We start from the raw sequence: 20,303 nt of genomic DNA, 5'->3' as shown, positions 1-20,303 counted from the left end.
ATTCTACAAAACTTGAAAAATTCTAATAAACTTAAAAGCTATGTGAAAATATTTTCGTTGCCATGATAATTGTTGAATCGAACTATTCGCCTGGAAACCCTCCTTCTCCATTCCTATGCATTAATTGTTGTCTTCAGGCATTTCTTCATCAACATTTCCTTCTTCTTTCTCATCCACCTTCATCTCCATCGCTGTGGTATCAACATCCTCCACTTCATTCAGGATTGGAGCGGCTGTAAATTTCGCCTCCTCGTTCTTGTCCAATTCCCCGCCCTTCTTCTCCTGGCCAGGAGCCGCTGGGTCGATTTCTTGATGTTCTTTCAATATGTCTTCAGGTGTTTTCGCATACATCTGTTGCATCGTCTCCATGGCCACTTTCATCTCATTTACTTTGTGCATGTAGAATTGGTAAACATACTCTGCCATTTGTGTCATGTGTGTAACAGTGAGAACACTTCCTGGCAACGGATCACTCACTGTCCTTTCGCATGGAAACGTTTCATGAGGGAGAATTTGCAAATCCAGTGGACGATTGAGAAGAATCTTAAACGCTGGTTGCAATTCAAGGCAGTTTCTGAATAGAGACACTCGCCCGAACATGTAAAGTCCCAGCCGTGCTCGACTGACGGCCACGACAAGACGTCGGACATCTCTCAAGTGTCCCACCGCCTTGCTTCGCACCAGTGACACCAGGATGTAGTCATTCTGCTGACCTTGGTACTTATCCACAGTTGTTACCTTGTATGGCCTGCCAATCAGTGGATTCTCTCCACAACGCGTATTAATAACATCCCTGATGAGATGCTTCTGACCATTGTAAGTCGTCAAAATAGAGATCTTCTCTGCCGGATAACCCAAAAGTCTCATGTACATGTACACTGCCACAATGTATTCTGCTTCAGCAAGATTCTGATAGAAAAACGGATTTGGTTCAGTCTCTCCCACACCATTAAAGTCCTCTACATTGATCATCTGGAAGTCAAAGGCAAATCCCGCATTGGCTTTCCTGTACTCTGCCCATTGTTGAATATGAGCCAGATCGCCTAGTTGCTTGTATCGCCATTTGTACAGCTCACAGATACTAGATCGCGCTCTTCCCTGGCCATCAAGATCCACCGTCGGCACTCCCAGCCTCACAAGCCTTGTGAACAACGATTGTTCCATATTCGAGTACTTCTGGAATGCCATATTCTTGATAACGGGTGGCAATTGATGGTGATCTCCAATCATAATCCATCTCTTCAGGCGATTAAATCCATCCATTGGATTCTGTAGTAAAAGCGGAATAAAGGTTTCTATCTCCAGGATCTGTGCTGCTTCTTCCATTAGGATGTTGTCATACTTGAAGCCCATATTCACCAATTCCTTCCTCTTCAACGCAGCATGAGTGCAAGTCATAGCGATGATCTTTGCCTCTTTCACCAGTAAGTATTTCGATCGATCCAGTCCACTCCTCAACAACTCAAATGCTCTGAACTCCTCCAATTCACTGAACATCCTCGAAATGTAACGAAAGCAGGAATTCGCTACTTCATTGTCCTCAGCAAAAGACACTCCCTTGAAGAGTGGCTGTGGAGCATCACTAAAGAAACGAGCGAAGGGAAACTCCGCAGCAAACACTTGAGCCCAATTTTCTGAGTCCTCCACTTGCTGAACGCGATTCGAAAACTTCTCCCATCGCGCAACAATCTGATACAAGTAGAAATACCCTGCAGTCTCACAAGTATACGCAACATCTCCAGCCACTCCGAGACTCTCCTGCAGTCTCTGCACTTTTGTCAGTAAATCCAGACGCTTTCCGAGGACATAATTCACTCTACCATAGCGACTAAAGTCCTTCTCAGTCTCCAACGCCTCTTCTCCATGACCCAGACGTAGTAAGTGTCTCTCATCAATGTCCAGGGCCATAATCTTCTCAAACAACTGATTTAACGCCTGATTTGAGTGTGTCACTATCAAAGTTCGTTGGTTCGGATGATTATGATACAAATTGGAGATGATTTGGACAGCCACATCAGTTTTACCAGTTCCTGGAGGACCAACAACCAGTGTCAATCCCGGCTGCATTCCCGATCTAATAGCTTCAATTTGTGTTGGTGTAAAGCGAATGGTATTCTTCTTCGGTTCATTATAAACATATGGTCCTCTGCTGGGAATCACATAAGATTCCACGGTGATTGTCTTTGATAAATCTCCAGAATCATCTTGCATTTTCTCATCATCATCCTCAGACTCTTCTGGGACATTTTCAAAGGTTATCCTGAAGGGACGAATGAGTTTCTCTCCCTTGAGATTGATGTCATAACCCGGAAAACTCTCCTTCAAGTGCTCAATTTCAAGGAAAGTATCGTTAAAATCCAGGGATCTTGCTTGGTTCTTCATTCTCGAGTAGTGAGCCGCTCCAGGATCACCATATCCTAGGAGGATGTCATGCAACCAAGGCGGTACGACACACTCAGTATTCATTAGATGGCGGATTGTCTCCAATACAGCCTTGAAATTGTTCTCTTTCGGCTTCCTCCTCATTATAATACTGAATCCCTCGTAGACATCGTCACTGCCATGCTGCAGAGCTTCCATATCTTGGCGATATTGATTACAGTCCAACCACACGCGGAATGTGCGTTTCTCACCCGGCAAAATAGGCCTTGGATCCGGCCCATCCTCTATTAGTTTCCCATTCTCATCCAGCATCCCTTCAATTTCACAGCCACGCACATTTACGAGGCCCACTTGGGGAATGAAGGGCTCTCGGTGATTATAACGAGTGCCAATCGCATTCTTCGGGTGTACTGTTATAAGGAAACACACATCGTGCTTCCTCAGGTTTTCCCATTCATCCTGAATCTCTTTCCGGACACTCAGAGTTACAGCGACATCAGCACGCACCCTTGACGGCTTTCTCTCGCCAATGTGAGGCTTAGAAACGTCCACGACGGCGAAGGAAGTTATCGGAAGAGCCATTCGAGCCCATCCGCCATAGACTATTTCACCCTCCTCGGACACCCACGGCAGCATACGACTCACAGCATCCTCAATATCCTGGCGAATCTCATCTACAATCGAAAGAGAAGCAATTAGACGGTAAATTCTAAAAAGGGCCACATGACTTACATGTAGATTCCAGCCTAAAGAGATTAAAGTTCCTCAGCAAGTAGTCGTGAAGAGTCAGAAATTGCAGATTCAATTTCGGCAAGGCGAGGCAACCCTCACCAGAGAAATACTCCGTCGGTACGATATTCTCATCCCAGATAATCGACTCAGTCGGATACAGTGGCATTTCATTGAGAGCCTCCAATTGAGACACTCTTCTCTCGTGACGTGAAATCTATCAATCAGAAGAAACATCAATATCACAAGTGTTTAGAAAAAATGCCAAGATTAACAATTACCAGAAGCTCACGCAGGAATTCCTCATCGAGTCTGTGCCACTCAAACGGTGGCTCGAGTTTCTCCGGCACCAAATTCAAATAGCACGCGATGTTCTTCAAGCTCTGCGCATCCAGAGCGCCGAAGTGCTCTTTCAGTGACTCTCTCGTATCCACACTGGCCACATTCGCCAGCGAAAACATCCTCAAGTCCGGAAACTTAGCAAAAGCCGCTCGCTGAAGGGAAGTGATTTTGGAGTAGTGCAGCAGCGTCATATCGTGGTCAGTTAAAGCATCGCCCGTTTCATCATTGATCTCAAATCTTGCATAGAATTTCAACATATCCAGCAGCTGAAAAGGCCATAGTACTATTGAGAAAACAGTTCAAACTATTCAGCTAATCTTATCGACATTTTAACCAAAAACACTTCAAAATGCAATTGCTTTTATGCACTTGAAATTTTACCGCTTCGAGATTAGGTCACTTTGGTAAATCTCAGAGAACTGCAGAGAATATTGATTTCGGTTATTCATTGACAGAAAGAAGCTCTTGAAGATTTTTATAGCTGTACAATTTTATATACAATTTATTGCCGAAACACTCACAGTTCAATGTCGCAGAAGTTTAAAGACCGAAAGCACATTGTAAAGTTATTGGCTTGGGTCTTTGTCCATTAGCATGTCTCTCTCGCATGTTAACGTTGCCGAAATGGGTTCGTCAAATTATATAAAGCTGATAGTATAAAAAGGGTGTACAAGAATTCATGCACTTTAAAGTCTGCTATCACACCCAAATAGCAGAACAAAGTCAATGTGACTTTACGAATAAGACTTAATAATCTAATAGCATCTTCTTCTCGACAAATTCAGCAGTCTGTATTAGAACATTGAATGAGAATAGAATAGAAATGGAAATCTCTCGGAGTATACAGAAGTCAATATTAAAGTAACCTCGGCGACATTTGTAATCTGTACATGAGGATAATACTTAATACTTAAGAATCTTTACCCTTTCCTAGTTAAGCGCTTATCACGAGGTTTCCTGACGCTACCTTGCAATCTCACTGAATAAAAAATTGCGTGAGTTTATCATCATTATCAAGACTATGAGAACTGATAAAATACGACTGTAGCCAATAGGCACAAGAAGGCAAAGAATTAAATGGAAAAGTCGTGATATCAGATTATATGTGTCAGATAGTGGGAAAAATGTACGTAGAGGCAAGAACATTATCAGCAGAGAAATTACATCCCCCCACCCCACCCCGCTCTTCAAGATAAAACTCTTGGGTGTATTTTTCCAGAAGCTTTTTACTTCTTGTCCTCAGTATGGGAAATTTTTTTTTTTATTATTGTTAAGGAGAAATAGTGGACAAGAAGACGAGAGTTTCGCTCTCTCTGTCTTATCTCTCGAACAGTGTTGCACAGTTGGGGATTTCTTAAATGTATAGTCATGAGATTATTGGCCGTCTTCAGTGAAGCCCATGGGGAAATTTTACGCTCATAACATACACATGATGACTGCCTGAACGGCAGAGTCAGTCGACTCACAACACTCAAAGCGACGAGACGGTCCTCTGATAGTAACATTCCGTGGCAGTACAATTATACTGTGACTGTGGACAATATTGATATTCTATTGTAATTGTACATTATGTAAAGTGAAACAATACCAAATACTTCATTGAGAGTATTAAATCAGTAAAAAGAGCGTAATATAAGCACAAAATAATCCTCAAATGACGTACAAATTCAGTTTATATTATTGTGAATTTCACTACCGAAACAATTTCACCTTGACATGCGAAGCGCAGTTTATTAGCCAAGAATCATTCTTCGGATGGTTGATTAAAGGAAAACATATTGAATATCTCTGTTTGTTGACTCAAGACACACAATTTCAAACTTGAGTGTTCATCTGCGCCAGCATTTAAGTCAATTTTCTGTGATATGCGCCCTTCCGATACATCCCATATGCTATTGCTTAGAGAGACGCTTCTTCACTCTCCCATCTGGATGTGATCCCATTTAGAAAGTACCCACTTCAGACCCTCTCCAGTCACACTAATGGCACGCCAGAAAAACACCCGTTAAACCATCACACGTCGAACACGAGACGACCTCAAAACACCACTCCATTGCAAGAAGTGCTGTGCAGATTATAACAGAAGATCTCCAATATTGCCCTGAGTTGTGATGTGAATTCTATCAAAGGTGGGCAGAAAATCGCAAGCGACATAATGCAAATTCTTCCTGTTAGCGCGCTTCAAAGTGCAGCGAACGGAGTCTTTATTTTCATGTCTTACTGAACTGAGTTCGCCTGTGTGCATTTTTTTGCAATTTTATTTTCACTTCATTTTGCACTCTTCTTCTTAAATGTGTATTTTTGTGGCGTAAACGAGTTCTCCCTCTGTGCGACAATAAGAATATTGTTAAGAACTTCAGCATACAAGTTTATTTATGTGCTTCTCTCTCTGCACTGAGAAAAATTCAAGTAGACATGACCTTATGTGTCCGAAAAATAATTTTTTTTAACACAAATATGTGCAAGAATAAAGAACAACTGAATAAAGTAAAAATACTGTCCATCAGATAAATTGTATGACATCTGTCAGATAAGATTCGATCAACACATATCCTTAAATTAGTTCTTCTCGCGAAATGCATTCTCCATTCATTAATAAAGTAGTCGGTGTTCTCAGTGTATAAGAAATGTTGTGTTGAATTGTGTAAAATACAATTTAATTTTAATGAAACATTTGTGAAAAGCCGTTTGGGCTTTTCCCTCCCGACCGGAAACCACAGAAACTAATAAGACAAGTTCTTCTCCACGCACATATTTCTTTCAAATAAATAAGACAATTATGTGATTCACACAGTTCCCCAAAAATGGTATTGCAATTAACCAAAAAAAAACTGCCTCTCAACTCAATGACGTACAGAGTATAGGCAGTTTGTATTTTCACAATATTTACCCATTTCGAGAGAACAGACACAATCCCAAATTAATTCCTAATGGTGGCCCACATGACTTTATTGGCAATTTTGCTCATATCAACATATGGTGTGGTATTCCAAACATGACAGAAATTCACAATTTATGGCATAGAATGTGCGATTAAAATTTGTAAGATAATCCAACATTCTATTGCGTTAGCACTTAAGCATGGCGTAAAAATTAATTGAATATGAACATATCAACAACTTTGGGGTGTCGCGTTTGGTGCCTAGAGAGAAGCCAAAAGTTCAAAATAACATCACAGTAAATCACTGTCGGCAATTGACTGGAGATTTCCGGAATAAATTGTATATTCCCTACTTATTATTCCCCACTTCCTGCTAACAAAAACCTCAAGACCATTTTTGTGGGCAACATTGCGCCAGTTTTGCTAAATTTATGCGCTCTCCATTATCAAGTATTTTATATGAACATATTTAATTAAATTAGCAACACTCGTTTCTGCAATTTTTATGCTGAAAGACTGAAACTTAATAACTCTCTTCCTTTCATGAATAATTGCATACACAATGTCACAGTGTTCCTATATCGTAACAATTCTACATATTGTGGACTTTCCATTCAGACATAATTGAGCGTAAAGTTATTTCTGGAGGCTTGTAAATTGAATAAATAAACACACTCCATTAATCATGTCACAAAGATAATCCATTTAGCCAAAAAAAAAAGAGAGCGAAAAGTCCATCTTGCAGCCAAGCGTACAATAAATTCGTGATAAAATCCCATTTAGTCAATAAATTGAACTATTGTGAATAACTCGTGATATTTTTATAGTAATATGGATGAAAAGTTATTTTTCTACATTCGCAAAAATAATCTAACAAAATGCATTTGATGCGAAGACGCTCGCTCGAAATAACATCACGCCAGAGATAAATAACTCCATGCAATTTATAATGAAATATTTCACACATTTTAGGGGAGTTTTTATGGTCAATTAATTACGACTTGTAAATATGCTTTGGTAAATAAGCTATCTGCACGAGAATAAACTGGAGATAGACTTGAAAAAAATTCATAACATTTCGTAATTTGCAAAAGAATGAATACTCTCGATATAATCCACAGAATAATTAACAAATAATCTCACACATATCACAGAAAAACAGGCCGAAAGCTATTTTGCAGATTTTGTACATAAGAGATAAACTCTTCCCTTCAATGCCCCACGAAACGTGTATGTGCCGATAAGATGAGAAGTAAATACCTGAGCCGCGTATTTGTTTTGACTCTGATAAGATAAGCATGTGCTTGTTGGGTATACGATGCACTTGTATACCCGACTTCTTATCACTTTACTGTTAATCATCTAAACGAGAAATCATACTATATTCGATTCAGTTGCCGAAATAAGACAAGTGCGAGTGTAACAATTAGAGAAATACATAAAAAAAACTCCCAGCGAAATCAGTGTCTCAGCAGAAGAGTGCAGAAGAGAAAACAGTAGAGAAAATGCCAGATAAGCAAGAGTATCAGTGAGTCAATTGTGCGATTCTCCTGCCTCAATTCATTGCCTAATTGAACGTGATCCAAGGAAGCCCCACAGTCAAGATGCTATCAGTAAAAGTGATTCTGTGTCTTGTCATCTTCACTCACGTCATTCTGGCAGATTCACCATGCTGCCCAGGGGAGAACATTTTCCCCGACTCCTGCCCCAATCGCACAGACACCCTTCTCACGTGTCCGCACGGAAAGTTCATGGTGGACCCCTTCGTCACACCAGACGATGAGTTTGAAATTAACGAAGATGGAGATCTCAGCCTACAAGAAGGGGATCACATCGTCGAACAGGGAGAGTGAGTATTTAATCTAATCTGAATACAAGATAATATAATTTACTAAATATTCACCGAGAAATTCTAATGAGATTTCGCCTTGTAGATTTTGTGTGACAAACTACCGATCTCTCGGCAATGATTCACGTCGCGTGGCTCTTGTCTGTTTCACGTACAACGACGGCTCGGTGTCATTGTACCTCATCAAAGGCGTCCTTACTCTCATCTCAGTCTTCTTCATCCTCATCACACTCTACATCTACTGGATAATCCCCGGATTGCGAGACACACAGGACAAAGTCACATGCTTCTGTCTAATCTGCCTGGCGTTGTTCTTCTTCCTCCTCGGTCTCGTGCAGATCTTTACACCGGAAAACCTCATCGTTAACAGTGTTTGCGTGCCATTAGGTCAGTAGATAAATTTAATACTCATTCCCAGTATTTGATGGATAATAATTGTGTGGATTTTGTAGCTTTCACTCTCTACTTCTGCATCATTGCATACTTCTCCTGGCTGAACGTGGTCATGGTGAATGTGTGGAAGACTACAGTCGTGCCACGATGGCGTATTCACGAGAGGACTTGGTACACCCTCTGCCACATGTACGCCTGGAGCATTCCCATCATCCTGGAGACCATTATGATCGTAGCTCATGTAACAGCCAGTTCATGGAATCCCCGGATCGGACATGCTTCATGCTGGTTCGCCGGCTCCCGCGAAATGTGGATCTACATCTACATTCCCATCTGCATCATGCTCACCATCAACATCGTCTTGTTCGTATGGACTTGCTGGGTACTGCAGATCAGCAATGTCCACATCAGCCCCGACCGACGACGCGCCCTGCAGTACAAATGCATGCTGTACCTCAAGCTCTTCCTCCTCGTCGGTCTCACATGGATCTTCGAAGTGTTTTCCTACTCATATGGTGACAACTCCTGGTTCTGGATCGTCGTGGACATCATTAACAGTCTCCACGGGCTGCTCATCTTCCTCATTCTTGTGGTGTGGCGTCAGCGGATCCGAAAGGAGTTGGCCGGAAGGAAAATTTGTTGCGTTCGCGCTCCAGACTCATGGCAGTATGGCGAGGATGCTGAGCACGAGCGACTCAATGAGGAAGAAGGTAGTCAAATCATCACAACTGCCACCACAACTCCCAACACTGTCACTGACGTTACAGCCGTTACCAAATAAATTCCACAAGTGTCTGTCGTCCCCAATGTGTCAATTTGTGCCATTTGTAAGCGTTATCCTGTGAGTGCCATATCATTTTTGCTTATCATACTTTCTATGTATCACTTTTGTACACTTAAATTTGATTCTCTAATCGTGCATTCCCATTTTCTCTATCTTCTTTCTTACAGGCAGTGATTGCAAGTATGAGATTTAAGCATGACGACTCTTCTTAACTCTTTTTTTTACGCACATAATTTAGAGAATAAGAGGTCACATTACATGGACTTAATAAAATATTCTACTGATGAGATTAACAAATTTGCATATTTAATTCAAAAGTGCAAAGCATGTTTTGCATCATTTCACCGCAGATTCATCAAACGTCTTGGATTTCTCGCATTCACATCACGTAATTTGCAACAACGGAAAAGAAGTGAGTTAATTTTCCGGTGTTTCATAGTTAATGGACAGGCTGACTAAATGCACATTCGATACTTCTAATTTCCTATGAATTTCCCTCCTTTCCAAATCATCTTCCTTTCATACAAACAACTTGTCTGGAAAGCAACCAATCATCATTTCCTTTTATCCATCATATAAAGCTACAGTTACTCAAAATATATGAGTCTAAACATCACACACCTTTAGTACACTTTTCCAAGAACCACTTGCGTGATATGAAATTACTTTATGAGACACTCAATAGCAAATAAAGCCTCTGTTTCTAACCATATTTAATATTGCATTAATTGTATTCTTGGTTCTTTGCAGAAAGAGAAATTACCACTTTACCAGCAAATTATTGTGTTAACTGATGTGCAAATTTACTCAAACTGCAAAGATGAATTCATTGAGAAATGTCATCTAAATACATTTGTTGTGTTAGTAATGCGTATAAATATTTACGCAATGAGAAATCCAAGATAATCCTGTTGGTGAAGCCTTTTAATGAGCGCAGTATGAACAGGAATTGCAGCGTAGATAGACTTCTCAAAGATTTACTCCTCTTGAAGTTTCGATGAGCATTTTTATTTACTTTATACCTTGGAACATTTGAAACATTAATCCACCCAAGTGGCAAAACGAACAAAAATGCTCCCTTTAATTTCTATAGGTACAGTCAATTATAATAATAATTTAAAATACAGTGGCTGTGCAAAATGTCACGATCAATGATTCCCTCATGCGTCTGAAAGTGAATCAATTTCACGCACTTTCATTAATTGTATTTCACACACTGCTGTGTTGTTTGGAAATATTGTCGTAACTTTTGCAGAGAAAACTTATTGGATTTCTTGCAAGAATATTGCAAAACAAGCATGTTTTCTAAACATGAAAATAGGGGATTTACTTTCCTATAGACATTCTGCTATGGCATATACTGTTCTGCTCTCCACTGTACAAATTTCTGGTTCTAAAGCATTTGTAGGAATAAATAATTTCACTGAATAATGTAAGAAAAGAAATGTATACTACTAGATTAAGTCAATTTGTAATCTTAAAACGTTACATAGATTAAAATATTTGTCTCTAAGCGACGTTTTGTCTTCACATAATCCATTATCTCGCGCTCTCACGTAATTTGGTCGGCGTTTCGGGGGAGGCCAGGGAGTTACGGTCAGTGGGTTCGGGTGTCTGGGAAATCACCTGGCCCATGGCAACCATAGTCGTCCATGGTGTCTCTCGCGGCAGTCAACACAGCCGGCTTTCCTCGAATCTCTGTGTGAGTCACAAGCCAAAAGGAGGGGAAGCCAGAGATCGTTGAATTCCAGCGGGCAACCAACACTCTCTCAGACACTGCCTTTCCAGCCACATTGGACAAGTCGCCCCAGCCAAACGACCCGGACTAGTTTGTGTTCGTGTCGCTTCCAGTGTGGTTGGTGTTGTTCTGTGTCTCTCCTCACACCACTCACAGTGTATAGTTTCACCTTAAAAATCCATTCCTCGCACGAAATACTTTTCCATTCGTGAATTTCCCTTTGAAAATCCCATATCCAATATCTCCTTTGTCTTTCTCAGACTTCCTCACATATCCCACGAGGTTTGCAGAACAATTTGTATACTCTGTTCAGTGTCTGGACTTCTCTTCCGTCCCAACGGAAAAAAGTGTACATTGCATAACGTTTTTCCCTCATCGTCAAATGGATACAATCGTGAACCACTGAATATTGCCAATCAAATCACTATAAGTGACCCATCACGAGCCTTTTCCCCGCCATCTACATTTCATGTGACGCAGTTCGAATGATTATGACGCCAGGTAAGAATGACTTAACGTGAATCTCATTGGATTTCAACGCTCACAAACACACGCATTTCTACACAAAGTTTTCCTCACCTTCAAACACACAACTTTTCAAAAACTATCGTTCCTTTTGACAATATTTCCCTGTATGTATTTTTCTCACTCTCATTATGTGACTTTTTCATCGTATTTTTCACTCTTTGCTATCGCAGAAAATGTGACTTAGCAATGCGTGAAACTCCAACCGTGAAACCCAAGTTGCTTTTGAGGGTCAAATTACCCTCTGTGTATAACGCGAAAATCCAAGATGAATCACATCATCGTGATCCACATTAATTCGGGACAAAGACAATATCAGGCCTTTCCCCAAGTTCAATGGCTCCCCGTCGTTGTAAATGACGTGAGGAGATCGCATTAATTCGCTCCAGAGTTCATGAATGCCGCCTCTCATCTCCACTCTTGACAGACACACACTGTGCGCGATGTTCTCTCCTCAAAAGGAAGTCTGTAATTCCATGTCAATTGGCAACGCAAGCAATTGATTCACTGCGCCCTTCCGAGGCTCCATTTCAACTCAATTAACTCTATCGCCGTCCCCTCTAAACGCCCACACTTCAGCCACACTCAGAGTTAAGGGAAAATCCCTGTAAAATTAAATTATGCCCATGAGCAGCCTAAATGTAGAATTCCTTTATCTCTTCTGGCTGGAAAAACAACAGTCACATTCTTGACTTTTTGTTGCATTTCTTACGCGTCTATCCTGGAGTCACAACATTAAATCCAAAAATAGGAATATTTTCGTCTAAAAGAAATCTTCTACAACACGAGCAATTGTCGGTCTCATTTAGTCTCTAAATTACAATTTCGCGCGGTAAATGTAAGTTTACAGTATTCTCTAACAAAAACAAACAAATTTTTAAGAATTATGAAAAAAGATATTACACTCGCTAAACAGACTTCCGCAATTTTGAGTATGAAACCACATTTTTCCATGACAAAACGGGATTAAACTACCTCACATTTTCTACACCGCACACAACATCTCACCATATCATCCCAATTTCCTCTTCTTTTAGCTTCCTCATCACATTCTTTGATGTGTTAAAAATAGATGCTCTTCAAGTGTTTTCGTGAGAAAAGGAATGTTGACAAATTTATATCTCTCGTATTTTGTCTTCCAGAAGCCAAAACATGAACACGAGGATGTTTCCGCTGCTTCTCACCCTCAGCGTCGTGGTCTGCACGACTGGACTGCCCCAGAAGGGCAATCCCAATGCCATCAGGGTGAACAAGTGCTGTGAGAAATTTGAGCTTCTCATCGATGCCGCCTGCTCGAGTCTCAATGACACAGCAGCAGAATCAGCAGGTGAGGATTTGGTAGCCTTCTCAAGAATCCATCTATTCGCGCTATTTTTAGAACTGTCTCGTCAAATTAATCACACATTAATTTGCTTTTATTGCACTGCTGCAGCAGTTGATTGAATGCCAGAATAGATTCCTTGGCGTGTGCTCAAATTCCCTTCTCAATCTGCCAGCTGGAGGTTTCCGCTTAATGCAATTCCCCTCTTTATTGTCTGTCTCTCACCCTATTCAAAGTCCAAAGCCGGGTTTTTTATACTTCTTTTCTCTTTCAGGCGCCTGGGCACCAATATTCACCGGATACCATGGAGAGGAGAATGTTCAAGTGGCCGACTGGAGGTACGTTATAGGCCTTCCAGATTGCGGGCCTCTGCAAATGTGGCCTATTTATCACTACATCACGAGCGCTGATAAGCTAGTTCTCCTTCCGGATGGAAAGATGAGACACTTCATTAAGAACACCAACGATGCTGATGACTTTCACAAGCATATCTCCGAGACAGATGACAAACCGCTGTTTTACGACTATGAGCCTGGACAGTATTGCATGGACAAGGTAATCTTGACGAAGGGAGCTCAGAAGCAAGCCCAATTTGCCATTGTCTGCAGTCCCGAGAAGGTGACTCACTGGACGGATACTGACTTCCTGCTGCGCAAAATCATCAATCCAATCTTCCACGGTGTGTCTATGATTGTTCTCCTGATCATCGCCATTATTTACTTCGTCCTGCCGAGCTTAAGAGATCTTGTGGGCAACATTGTCACCACAATCACTGTGTGCCTGATCGTGAATCAGGCGGCAGATCTCGTGAGGATCTTCACAGAGTTCAGTAGTCACGTTAGCTTCCTAGTGGCCGACACCATTCACTACTTGAGCCTCATGGCGGCCTTCTTCTGGCTCAACAGTATGGGCTACTACATCTGGAAGACCTTCCGGTCCAGAAATGTCTTCCTGCGCGTTACAGACGGTCGAAAGTATTGCTGGTACTCAGGATACGCCTGGGGTGCCACAATTGTGATGTCCGGCCTCGCGACATTCGCCCACGTCTTCCTTGACACAGCCCAATCAAAGAAACACGCACTAGTCGAGGATCAGGAAACCATGGGATGGCTGGGAATAGCCATGTTCTTCACCCCCATTGCCATCTTGATCTCCATCAACATCTTCTTCTACGTCACCACGCAGAAGATCATCAACCGCATGAACACTTATGGGAGAATTCATCACAAACTGAAATCCAGCTTTGTGATGTTCTCCCTCATGTTCGCGGTAATGAGCATGGCGTGGCTCTTCTTGGTGCTCTCTTGGGTGCGGTACGACGTCTTCCTCTACACACACATCGTAGTGAACGCCCTGCAAGCCCCACTTCTGCTCTACATTTGTGTCCTGCGACAGAAACACGTGACATTCCTGCTGAAAAAGTCCTGCTGCTACAATGAACCGCCCAGCGCCACAGATTGGGGAGACGAGATGACGTACATGAACGGCGGAGACTACTAAGCACCCCCAAATATCCCAGAATCTCATCAATGCGATACTCAAGGAGGATTCACGAATCTCCCTGACCCATTTTGTACTTAAGAAGCTTACGATGGAGAGCTTTTATGTAAATTATTGACGAATGAAAGCCTTTTTAACATACCTGAGTAAAGAGTTTTCCCTCCTCTCGCCTAGCTAAGTTGGACAGATGGCATCTCACGACGAGGTGACAATCATCCAGGACTGTATTGAAGAAACGCCGTGTAGGCAGGAGTGCTTCCAAGTCGATGAGGAGTTCCAAGAAACGCTCGCAGTAGCGAACAACATCCTCATTGACATCCCCATCCATTGATACGGAATCCAGAATGCCCATGAATTTGATCATCAGTTTCTACATGAATATAACCAAATGTTAGCTCATCTTTTGACTCACCCTGCATCAATCATAAGCATTATAAAGCATACCTGAAGAAAATGCCTCTCCCACTCAAGTTTCTCTTTCATATCTGGCTTATCCCTCTTCTGGAGTTTCTTCCAGAACTTTCTCCACTCAGGGATTGCTTTAAGTTCCTGCTCTCGGCGCTTAGGTTGCAGACAAGACCACATTGTAAGGGAAACCAGTCTTTTCGCCTGTTCTCTGCACAATTCCACCTCCATACTATTGAAGCAATGGTTTAGAAAGAGCAGCAGAGCTGTTTGCTCACGCATATAAGTCGGCGATGGCTTCTTATCTTCCAAGCAAGCCTCAAGGCATTGCTGAAAGAATCCCGGAAACTCTGAACTCTCTTCCTCGAAACATTGCCACACAGATACGCGTTCCCGAAACTTCTCATTCAGCATAAAAACAATGGACATCATGTGCGCATGAGAAGCTGTTGCCTGCCGATAATTTGGCCACAAATAGTTCTCCAGATACTGTGAAAACTCCAGCATCATGATCCTCCTGACCGAGTGCCGCGTGTCGCGAATCTCCTTGAAGTAAATATCCTCAATGATGTCAGGATTGTATAATTCATGGCTGCTGGCTGTATGAGGTGCCCAGTATTGATTGGCAAGCTAAAAAGACCGGAAAAGCTGAGAATTACAAAACGTTTGCTACAAAATTTGAGGTTAGTTTTACTTGATTTATCCGATCAGCATTTATCTGAGCCACAGTGATTGTTGTGACTTTTCCCTTATCTTGGGATGTGCCAGAGTCCTTCTTAGTCATCTTGCACAACTGAAAAAGAGTGTTTTCACACTTTTACCACAAAAGCTAAGCCAAACAAGCCGATGTCACTTTTCCAATATAAACACAAGCCCTATAGACACTGAATCTGTGGATACAAGTGAGAAAAGTCCACATTGTCTGTAGAATGAGAAAGAAATGTCGCTTCTTGAAATGTACGTAATTTTATTAGCATATTTTGAGGATTTTCGGGCCAAAATTAATGATTTCTAAGCATTTCATATCTGTAAATTGCATAAATTGACCATTTTCATCATTTTCTGCTCACATTGAGTGGGAAAAGTGGGCAAAATAAGGATGGAGAGAATTCATCTCAGACCGACTAGTATTTGAAATAATCAATATTTACAAAATTTTCACTGAATTTTCCCTTCATTCTTTGAGACGGTAGATTGAGAAATATGCATAGAATTTAACATACTCAACTATCACAATCAGATTTCAAAAACTCTTCCTTCCCATTTTAGAGATGTTCACCAAATTTCGGTACTCACAGTACATTACAAAAGTATAAAAACGCATTATGGTTGCAAGATTTGCTTTCCTATGAGAATTTTGCCTTCACGAAGAGGTTTGATTGCTCTATCATAAAAGTGAGAAAAGGTACAATATGAATATACATAATTCAATGATAAATTCCTGTATCCTTCTCATAATCCTCATCTCAATATCATTTCGTACAAAAGACACCGACACATTTACTGTTAATAAAAACATCAAATTTACATTTAAAAGATGCACTTCAATTATTTCTTTATCATCCTAAAATGCCTTTTTTTTGTCTATGCCTATTATTATGTAGTATTATTTCTCTTATTCTCATTAAAACGAAAAAACCAACAACATTACAACTAAAAGCATTTCAATGATTCCAATGAAACATTTTGGTATTGCAAATGATCTTCTTGAGAAGTTCTCTACAGATTTTTCTTCACATTCTCTCTTTATCAACATCAATTTAAAAAGTAGCACCTAAAATGATTTCATGCAATTTTATGCTTCCATTTATCCTCATCAATTGTCGATAATTCTTCATTCAGAGCAATTTCACGATGGACCATTTGAAGCCTACAAGAGAGAAATGTTAGTGAAATGTTCATCAAAATTTGAAATTTTCAGATAAACTAACCTGAGACGTCGAACTATCGCTCTCAACTTGTTCCGAGTAGACATTCTTGTAGCTCAAATAGTCTATGACCCTTCTAGGAAGAGGCAGAGTTGGGATCAAGTCCTTCCTTACAACAGCCTTTAGAATTACAAATCTGCCCAGCAAAGACATCAACATAACAAATCAAATTCATCCAGCATTTGTGAGATAAAAATCAACATTACCTGCACATGTGTTGTAAACTTTGTACATGCTTAAATCTAGACACGGGATTCGTTAATTGCACACGCATTGGTCCATGTTCTGGTCTTCGATGCAAGAAGAAAAGATACCTGCAATTATCACTTTTAAAATCTCAATCTTTCAGTGACAAATGGTCATGTGTTACCTTCCACTCCGTGAATGCTCCACTGCCTTTTCGATAAACTCCACAATTGTGCGCGATTTGAACTTGGCGAAGGAGCCAAAGGAGAAAGTGCCCTGATCCTGTTCAATCCTCACGTGTCTCACGCATCGGTTCAGCTTGAACGTGAGCGAGAAGATGTAGTGATCATCCGAACTGTCCCTTACGATGAAACTGCCATCCGGTTCGTTTGACAGAATCCTCTCGGCCGCCTCACTAGAAATTGGGCCCCAATACCAGCCGTACTGCAAGGATTAACCATGAACATACAAAACACTCAACTTCCCACTCTCTTTTTCGGCCACAAACCTGCTTTATCTTTTCAATGCTCGAGGTAAAGTCCATCTTCACGAGTCCATCGTCCACAGAACTTTCCTCCTCACTCACATTTCCCGTCTCATTGGCCGCATTTGTTGTTTCTGCTGAATCTGCAAAACACCCAAAGCAAACATTCAGTGAATTACATCATGTTCTCGTGTAATTTTTGCAAGACAGTGCACGATGCTTCGCCAGCCACTCAATGTCCATTTAATTGACTCACCACACGCTCAATATGACATTTTAATTAACATTTAGAGAAAAAATCAATGAGTCATTCTCATCTCACCAGCAAAAAGCGAACTGTATCTTAATTGTTCGCTCAGCATAAAATCCATCACTAAGAAATATTAGCCATACGAATATGTCAGTAGGAAAAATGTGCATTTTTTACACTACTTTATCTCTTTGGTGGACGATGAAAAGTCTATAGAAGAGCGAATAATGCTACAAAAGTGGCACAATCAGCGAAATTATATCGGTCAGTGAAGTTTCAATTTATCTAACGAAACCCAAATGCAATTATATATCGGGAAACGTGATTAGCTGGCTTAACAGATAAATTTTCTCAATTCAATCACACACTTGCTAAAGCTATGAACATTTCAATATTCATCAAACATTGAGGAAGAAGTTGAGACTCTTATTTACTATGTGAATGACAAAAGGGTGACTTTGAGATGTAAAAGCAACAGAAAATCATGAAATTCCACTCTTTCGCACGGCACTGTTTTGTCTGAAGACACACAATTTTCGGTCAAGCATACGAATTGATCAATTATGGTAATTTTTTCATACTGTAAAATGTGGACTCACCTCGACCAGGAAGTGGCGGCAGTGCTCTCAGAATGATCTTCTTGGACTCTTTCGCTGTGCCATTAGATTGCGCTTCGTAGTCCCAATTCTCCCCGTGATTATTATTGTGGATGCCACTGCGATTGGCCTGCTTCTGCTGTGACTTCCTGAAGCGGAAGATGCTACAGAACTTCTGCTTGAGATTCAAATGAATGGAGAATTGTGTTTTCTTGTGCTGATGAGTAGAGAATTTTCCCATCTTTCCGCTCAAAGTGTTATTCAGAACATTCTCACTGCTCGCTTTCTTTGCCACTGTCTTTGCTGTGCTAGCTTGCGGAGTATTCTTGGTCGCTGTACTTCCAGCCAGGACTTGAGAATGCCCTGACAGTTGAACACTCGTTTCTGAACACTTCATCTTTCCCCACGGCGTGCCACGAGGCCTTCGAGTGGTGGTCTCACTTGAGTCACTGGAATTGGCATAGAGACTGTGCAGGAGACGTTTTGAGTCTGGCTGGATGCAGCTCTCGGGCACACTGTGACGCTTATCAGTCGCTTTGGAGGCCTTTGAGGCACTCCTCACCTTCTCCTCTCCGCCTTTCCGGCGTTTCTTGTTATTCCGCATGTACTTCAGGCGATTGCGCCCCTTGCCACCGCTCTTGGGCTCTGCTGCTGTCTTCTCCGGACGCACCATGTCGATGGGCAGTGCGTACATGTCCGAGTCCATTGGCACATTGTAGAAGTCAGAGATCTCACGACCAGTGAGAGCGTCGTGGGACATGGCTTGGGTGATGAAGCTGCTGTCATCCGCCTTGGAAGCACTCATACTGAGGCTGTTGTGGCTGCTGGACAAGCGGCTGGTGAGGGAATTTCGAGAATTGGGTCTTTGGCCACTTGTATGATGCAGTGGGCTGTACAAGGTGGATTTGGGCGGCGTCCGCCGACGGTAGCAACTGCCACAGTCTGTCCTGGGACGGTTGGGCACCAGCAGATACCCTTGGGCTGTCTCCAGGTCAGATGTATTGGGTTCGTCGTAGATGTTGTCCTCGTAAGTGTTGAGAACCGTGTCACTGGCGTAGATTTGCGGTGTTCGGACCCGCAGAGGCTTTTTCAGCGTGTCGAACTGAGCATAATAGTCACTTAGAGGCTCTTCCAGCTGCAGCCTGGAGCACGCCACAGCAGCTTCCGTGATGATATCCTCTGTGAGGCTGCTGGCAAAGTCCTGAATGATAGGCGATCGCAATAGTGTGGTCTGTGGCGAATCCTGAAATTCAGGGGGTGGATCGATTGGTGCCAACGGTCCCTTCTTCAGTGTGTTGAAGTTCTCAGCACTCATCCCGCCATCCGAGCAGTTGTCCAAGGAGTCAAACTCACCGTCACTCTCCACCAGTTCGAACTCAAACTTGCACGGCCCCAGGCGACTGCTGTCCCCACTGCTGATGGAGCTGCTGGTGTGCGGCAGTCCAGAGAAGCCAGAGTCATCACTGAGGGACGTGACGGAGCTCACATGGTGATTCTCTCTGGAATTTCGCATATGCAAATTTCTTTGTTCCACCCCCGATTCAACCTCATCATGTGGCACATCCATTGCTCTCTCTACCTCAATCTCAACTCAACCACACAATGCAATGCTGGAAATGCAGATGGGGGAGAGAGAAAATGCATCATGAATGATCGTCATGGGTGGAAAAATGCATGGGAAAAGCGCGACGAGACATGAAAAATCATCAGACCAAGTGTCAAGTCTCCTTTTCACACTCGCCTTTCTTGCCAATACAGCACACTAGTCTGCACTTTGCTCACCTTGGACATCGCGACGGAGGTTTTCCAAGCGATTTCCACTAATTTTCACCAAATCCGTGGAGATTTTCTCCAGGAAATCCACTGAAAAACACAGAGTACAAATAGTTGGATTCCTTCGTAATTATTTTAGACTACAATGGCCGTCTTCGACGAGTGTTGCCCGCGTGAGGGAAATTACCGCTGGCAACACCACTCATCCCGCCAAGAAAAACTTCCCAAATGCAGATT

The 20,303-nt window shown here is 41.9% G+C and overlaps 4 protein-coding genes across 14 annotated transcripts; 2 read left to right on the top strand and 2 right to left on the bottom strand.

The window, feature by feature from the left end:
* Positions 1-115: 115 nt before the first annotated feature.
* Positions 116-15,695, bottom strand: LOC132262350 (RNA helicase aquarius). Its single transcript, XM_059761605.1, has 6 exons — positions 15,544-15,695; positions 14,889-15,479; positions 14,587-14,814; positions 3,393-3,719; positions 3,115-3,328; positions 116-3,056 (listed from the first exon to the last, which is right to left on the bottom strand). Exons 1-6 carry the CDS (start codon positions 15,631-15,633, stop codon positions 121-123), a joined length of 4,386 nt encoding a protein of 1,461 aa, XP_059617588.1. The 5' UTR covers positions 15,634-15,695; the 3' UTR covers positions 116-120.
* On the top strand, positions 4,855-10,873 carry LOC132262547 (G-protein coupled receptor Mth2-like). 11 transcript variants are annotated; one of them, XM_059761830.1, is made up of 6 exons: positions 4,855-5,080; positions 7,497-7,586; positions 7,729-8,183; positions 8,269-8,570; positions 8,636-9,286; positions 10,111-10,873. In XM_059761830.1, the coding sequence occupies exons 3-6, from the start codon at positions 7,939-7,941 to the stop codon at positions 10,152-10,154; spliced, it is 1,242 nt and encodes a 413-aa protein (XP_059617813.1). In that variant the 5' UTR covers positions 4,855-5,080; positions 7,497-7,586; positions 7,729-7,938; the 3' UTR covers positions 10,155-10,873. The 11 variants fall into 11 exon arrangements, with proteins under 11 accessions (XP_059617813.1, XP_059617817.1, XP_059617815.1 ...); XM_059761834.1 differs by having other exon boundaries at positions 4,855-5,009; positions 7,516-8,183; XM_059761832.1 differs by having other exon boundaries at positions 4,855-5,009; positions 7,497-8,183.
* LOC132262354 (probable G-protein coupled receptor Mth-like 5) lies at positions 11,190-14,571 on the top strand. Its single transcript, XM_059761611.1, has 3 exons — positions 11,190-11,599; positions 12,766-12,950; positions 13,219-14,571. The coding sequence occupies exons 2-3, from the start codon at positions 12,776-12,778 to the stop codon at positions 14,442-14,444; spliced, it is 1,401 nt and encodes a 466-aa protein (XP_059617594.1). The 5' UTR covers positions 11,190-11,599; positions 12,766-12,775; the 3' UTR covers positions 14,445-14,571.
* Positions 15,696-15,796: 101 nt separating the features above from the next.
* LOC132262436 (uncharacterized) lies at positions 15,797-19,788 on the bottom strand (the record flags this gene model as incomplete). The annotated part of the gene is made up of 6 exons (XM_059761708.1): positions 15,797-16,719; positions 16,781-16,913; positions 16,984-17,091; positions 17,148-17,407; positions 17,472-17,590; positions 18,297-19,788. Coding segments are annotated over 6 exons (2,133 nt in total), but the record flags the coding sequence as incomplete, so codon positions are not given.
* Between the last annotated feature and the right edge of the window lie 515 nt (positions 19,789-20,303).

This window comes from Phlebotomus argentipes, unplaced genomic scaffold, assembly GCF_947086385.1.
Source record: "Phlebotomus argentipes unplaced genomic scaffold, Phlebotomus argentipes genome assembly contig_15, whole genome shotgun sequence".
NCBI classification, from domain to species: Eukaryota; Metazoa; Arthropoda; class Insecta; order Diptera; family Psychodidae; genus Phlebotomus; species Phlebotomus argentipes.
The sequence above is the reverse complement of the archived record's forward strand: the minus strand, read 5'-3'. Positions and strand labels throughout refer to the sequence as shown.

What these genes read in the sequence shown, in the direction of transcription:
- LOC132262547 (XM_059761834.1), top strand. Translation starts at nt 7,939, where the DNA reads ATGCTATCAGTAAAAGTGATTCTGTGTCTTGTCATCTTCACTCACGTC. An exon ending in CACATCGTCGAACAGGGAGA is followed by an intron (nt 8,184 to 8,268) that starts GTGAGTATTTAA and finishes TTCGCCTTGTAG; the next exon opens with ATTTTGTGTGACAAACTACC. An exon ending in CAGTGTTTGCGTGCCATTAG is followed by an intron (nt 8,571 to 8,635) that starts GTCAGTAGATAA and finishes TGGATTTTGTAG; the next exon opens with CTTTCACTCTCTACTTCTGC.
- LOC132262354 (XM_059761611.1), top strand. Translation starts at nt 12,776, where the DNA reads ATGAACACGAGGATGTTTCCGCTGCTTCTCACCCTCAGCGTCGTGGTC. An exon ending in CACAGCAGCAGAATCAGCAG is followed by an intron (nt 12,951 to 13,218) that starts GTGAGGATTTGG and finishes TTTCTCTTTCAG; the next exon opens with GCGCCTGGGCACCAATATTC.
- LOC132262350 (XM_059761605.1), bottom strand. Translation starts at nt 15,633, where the DNA reads ATGACTAAGAAGGACTCTGGCACATCCCAAGATAAGGGAAAAGTCACA. An exon ending in ATGCTGATCGGATAAATCAA is followed by an intron (nt 15,480 to 15,543) that starts GTAAAACTAACC and finishes CGGTCTTTTTAG; the next exon opens with CTTGCCAATCAATACTGGGC. An exon ending in CTTTAGGCTGGAATCTACAT is followed by an intron (nt 3,057 to 3,114) that starts GTAAGTCATGTG and finishes TTTCGATTGTAG; the next exon opens with ATGAGATTCGCCAGGATATT.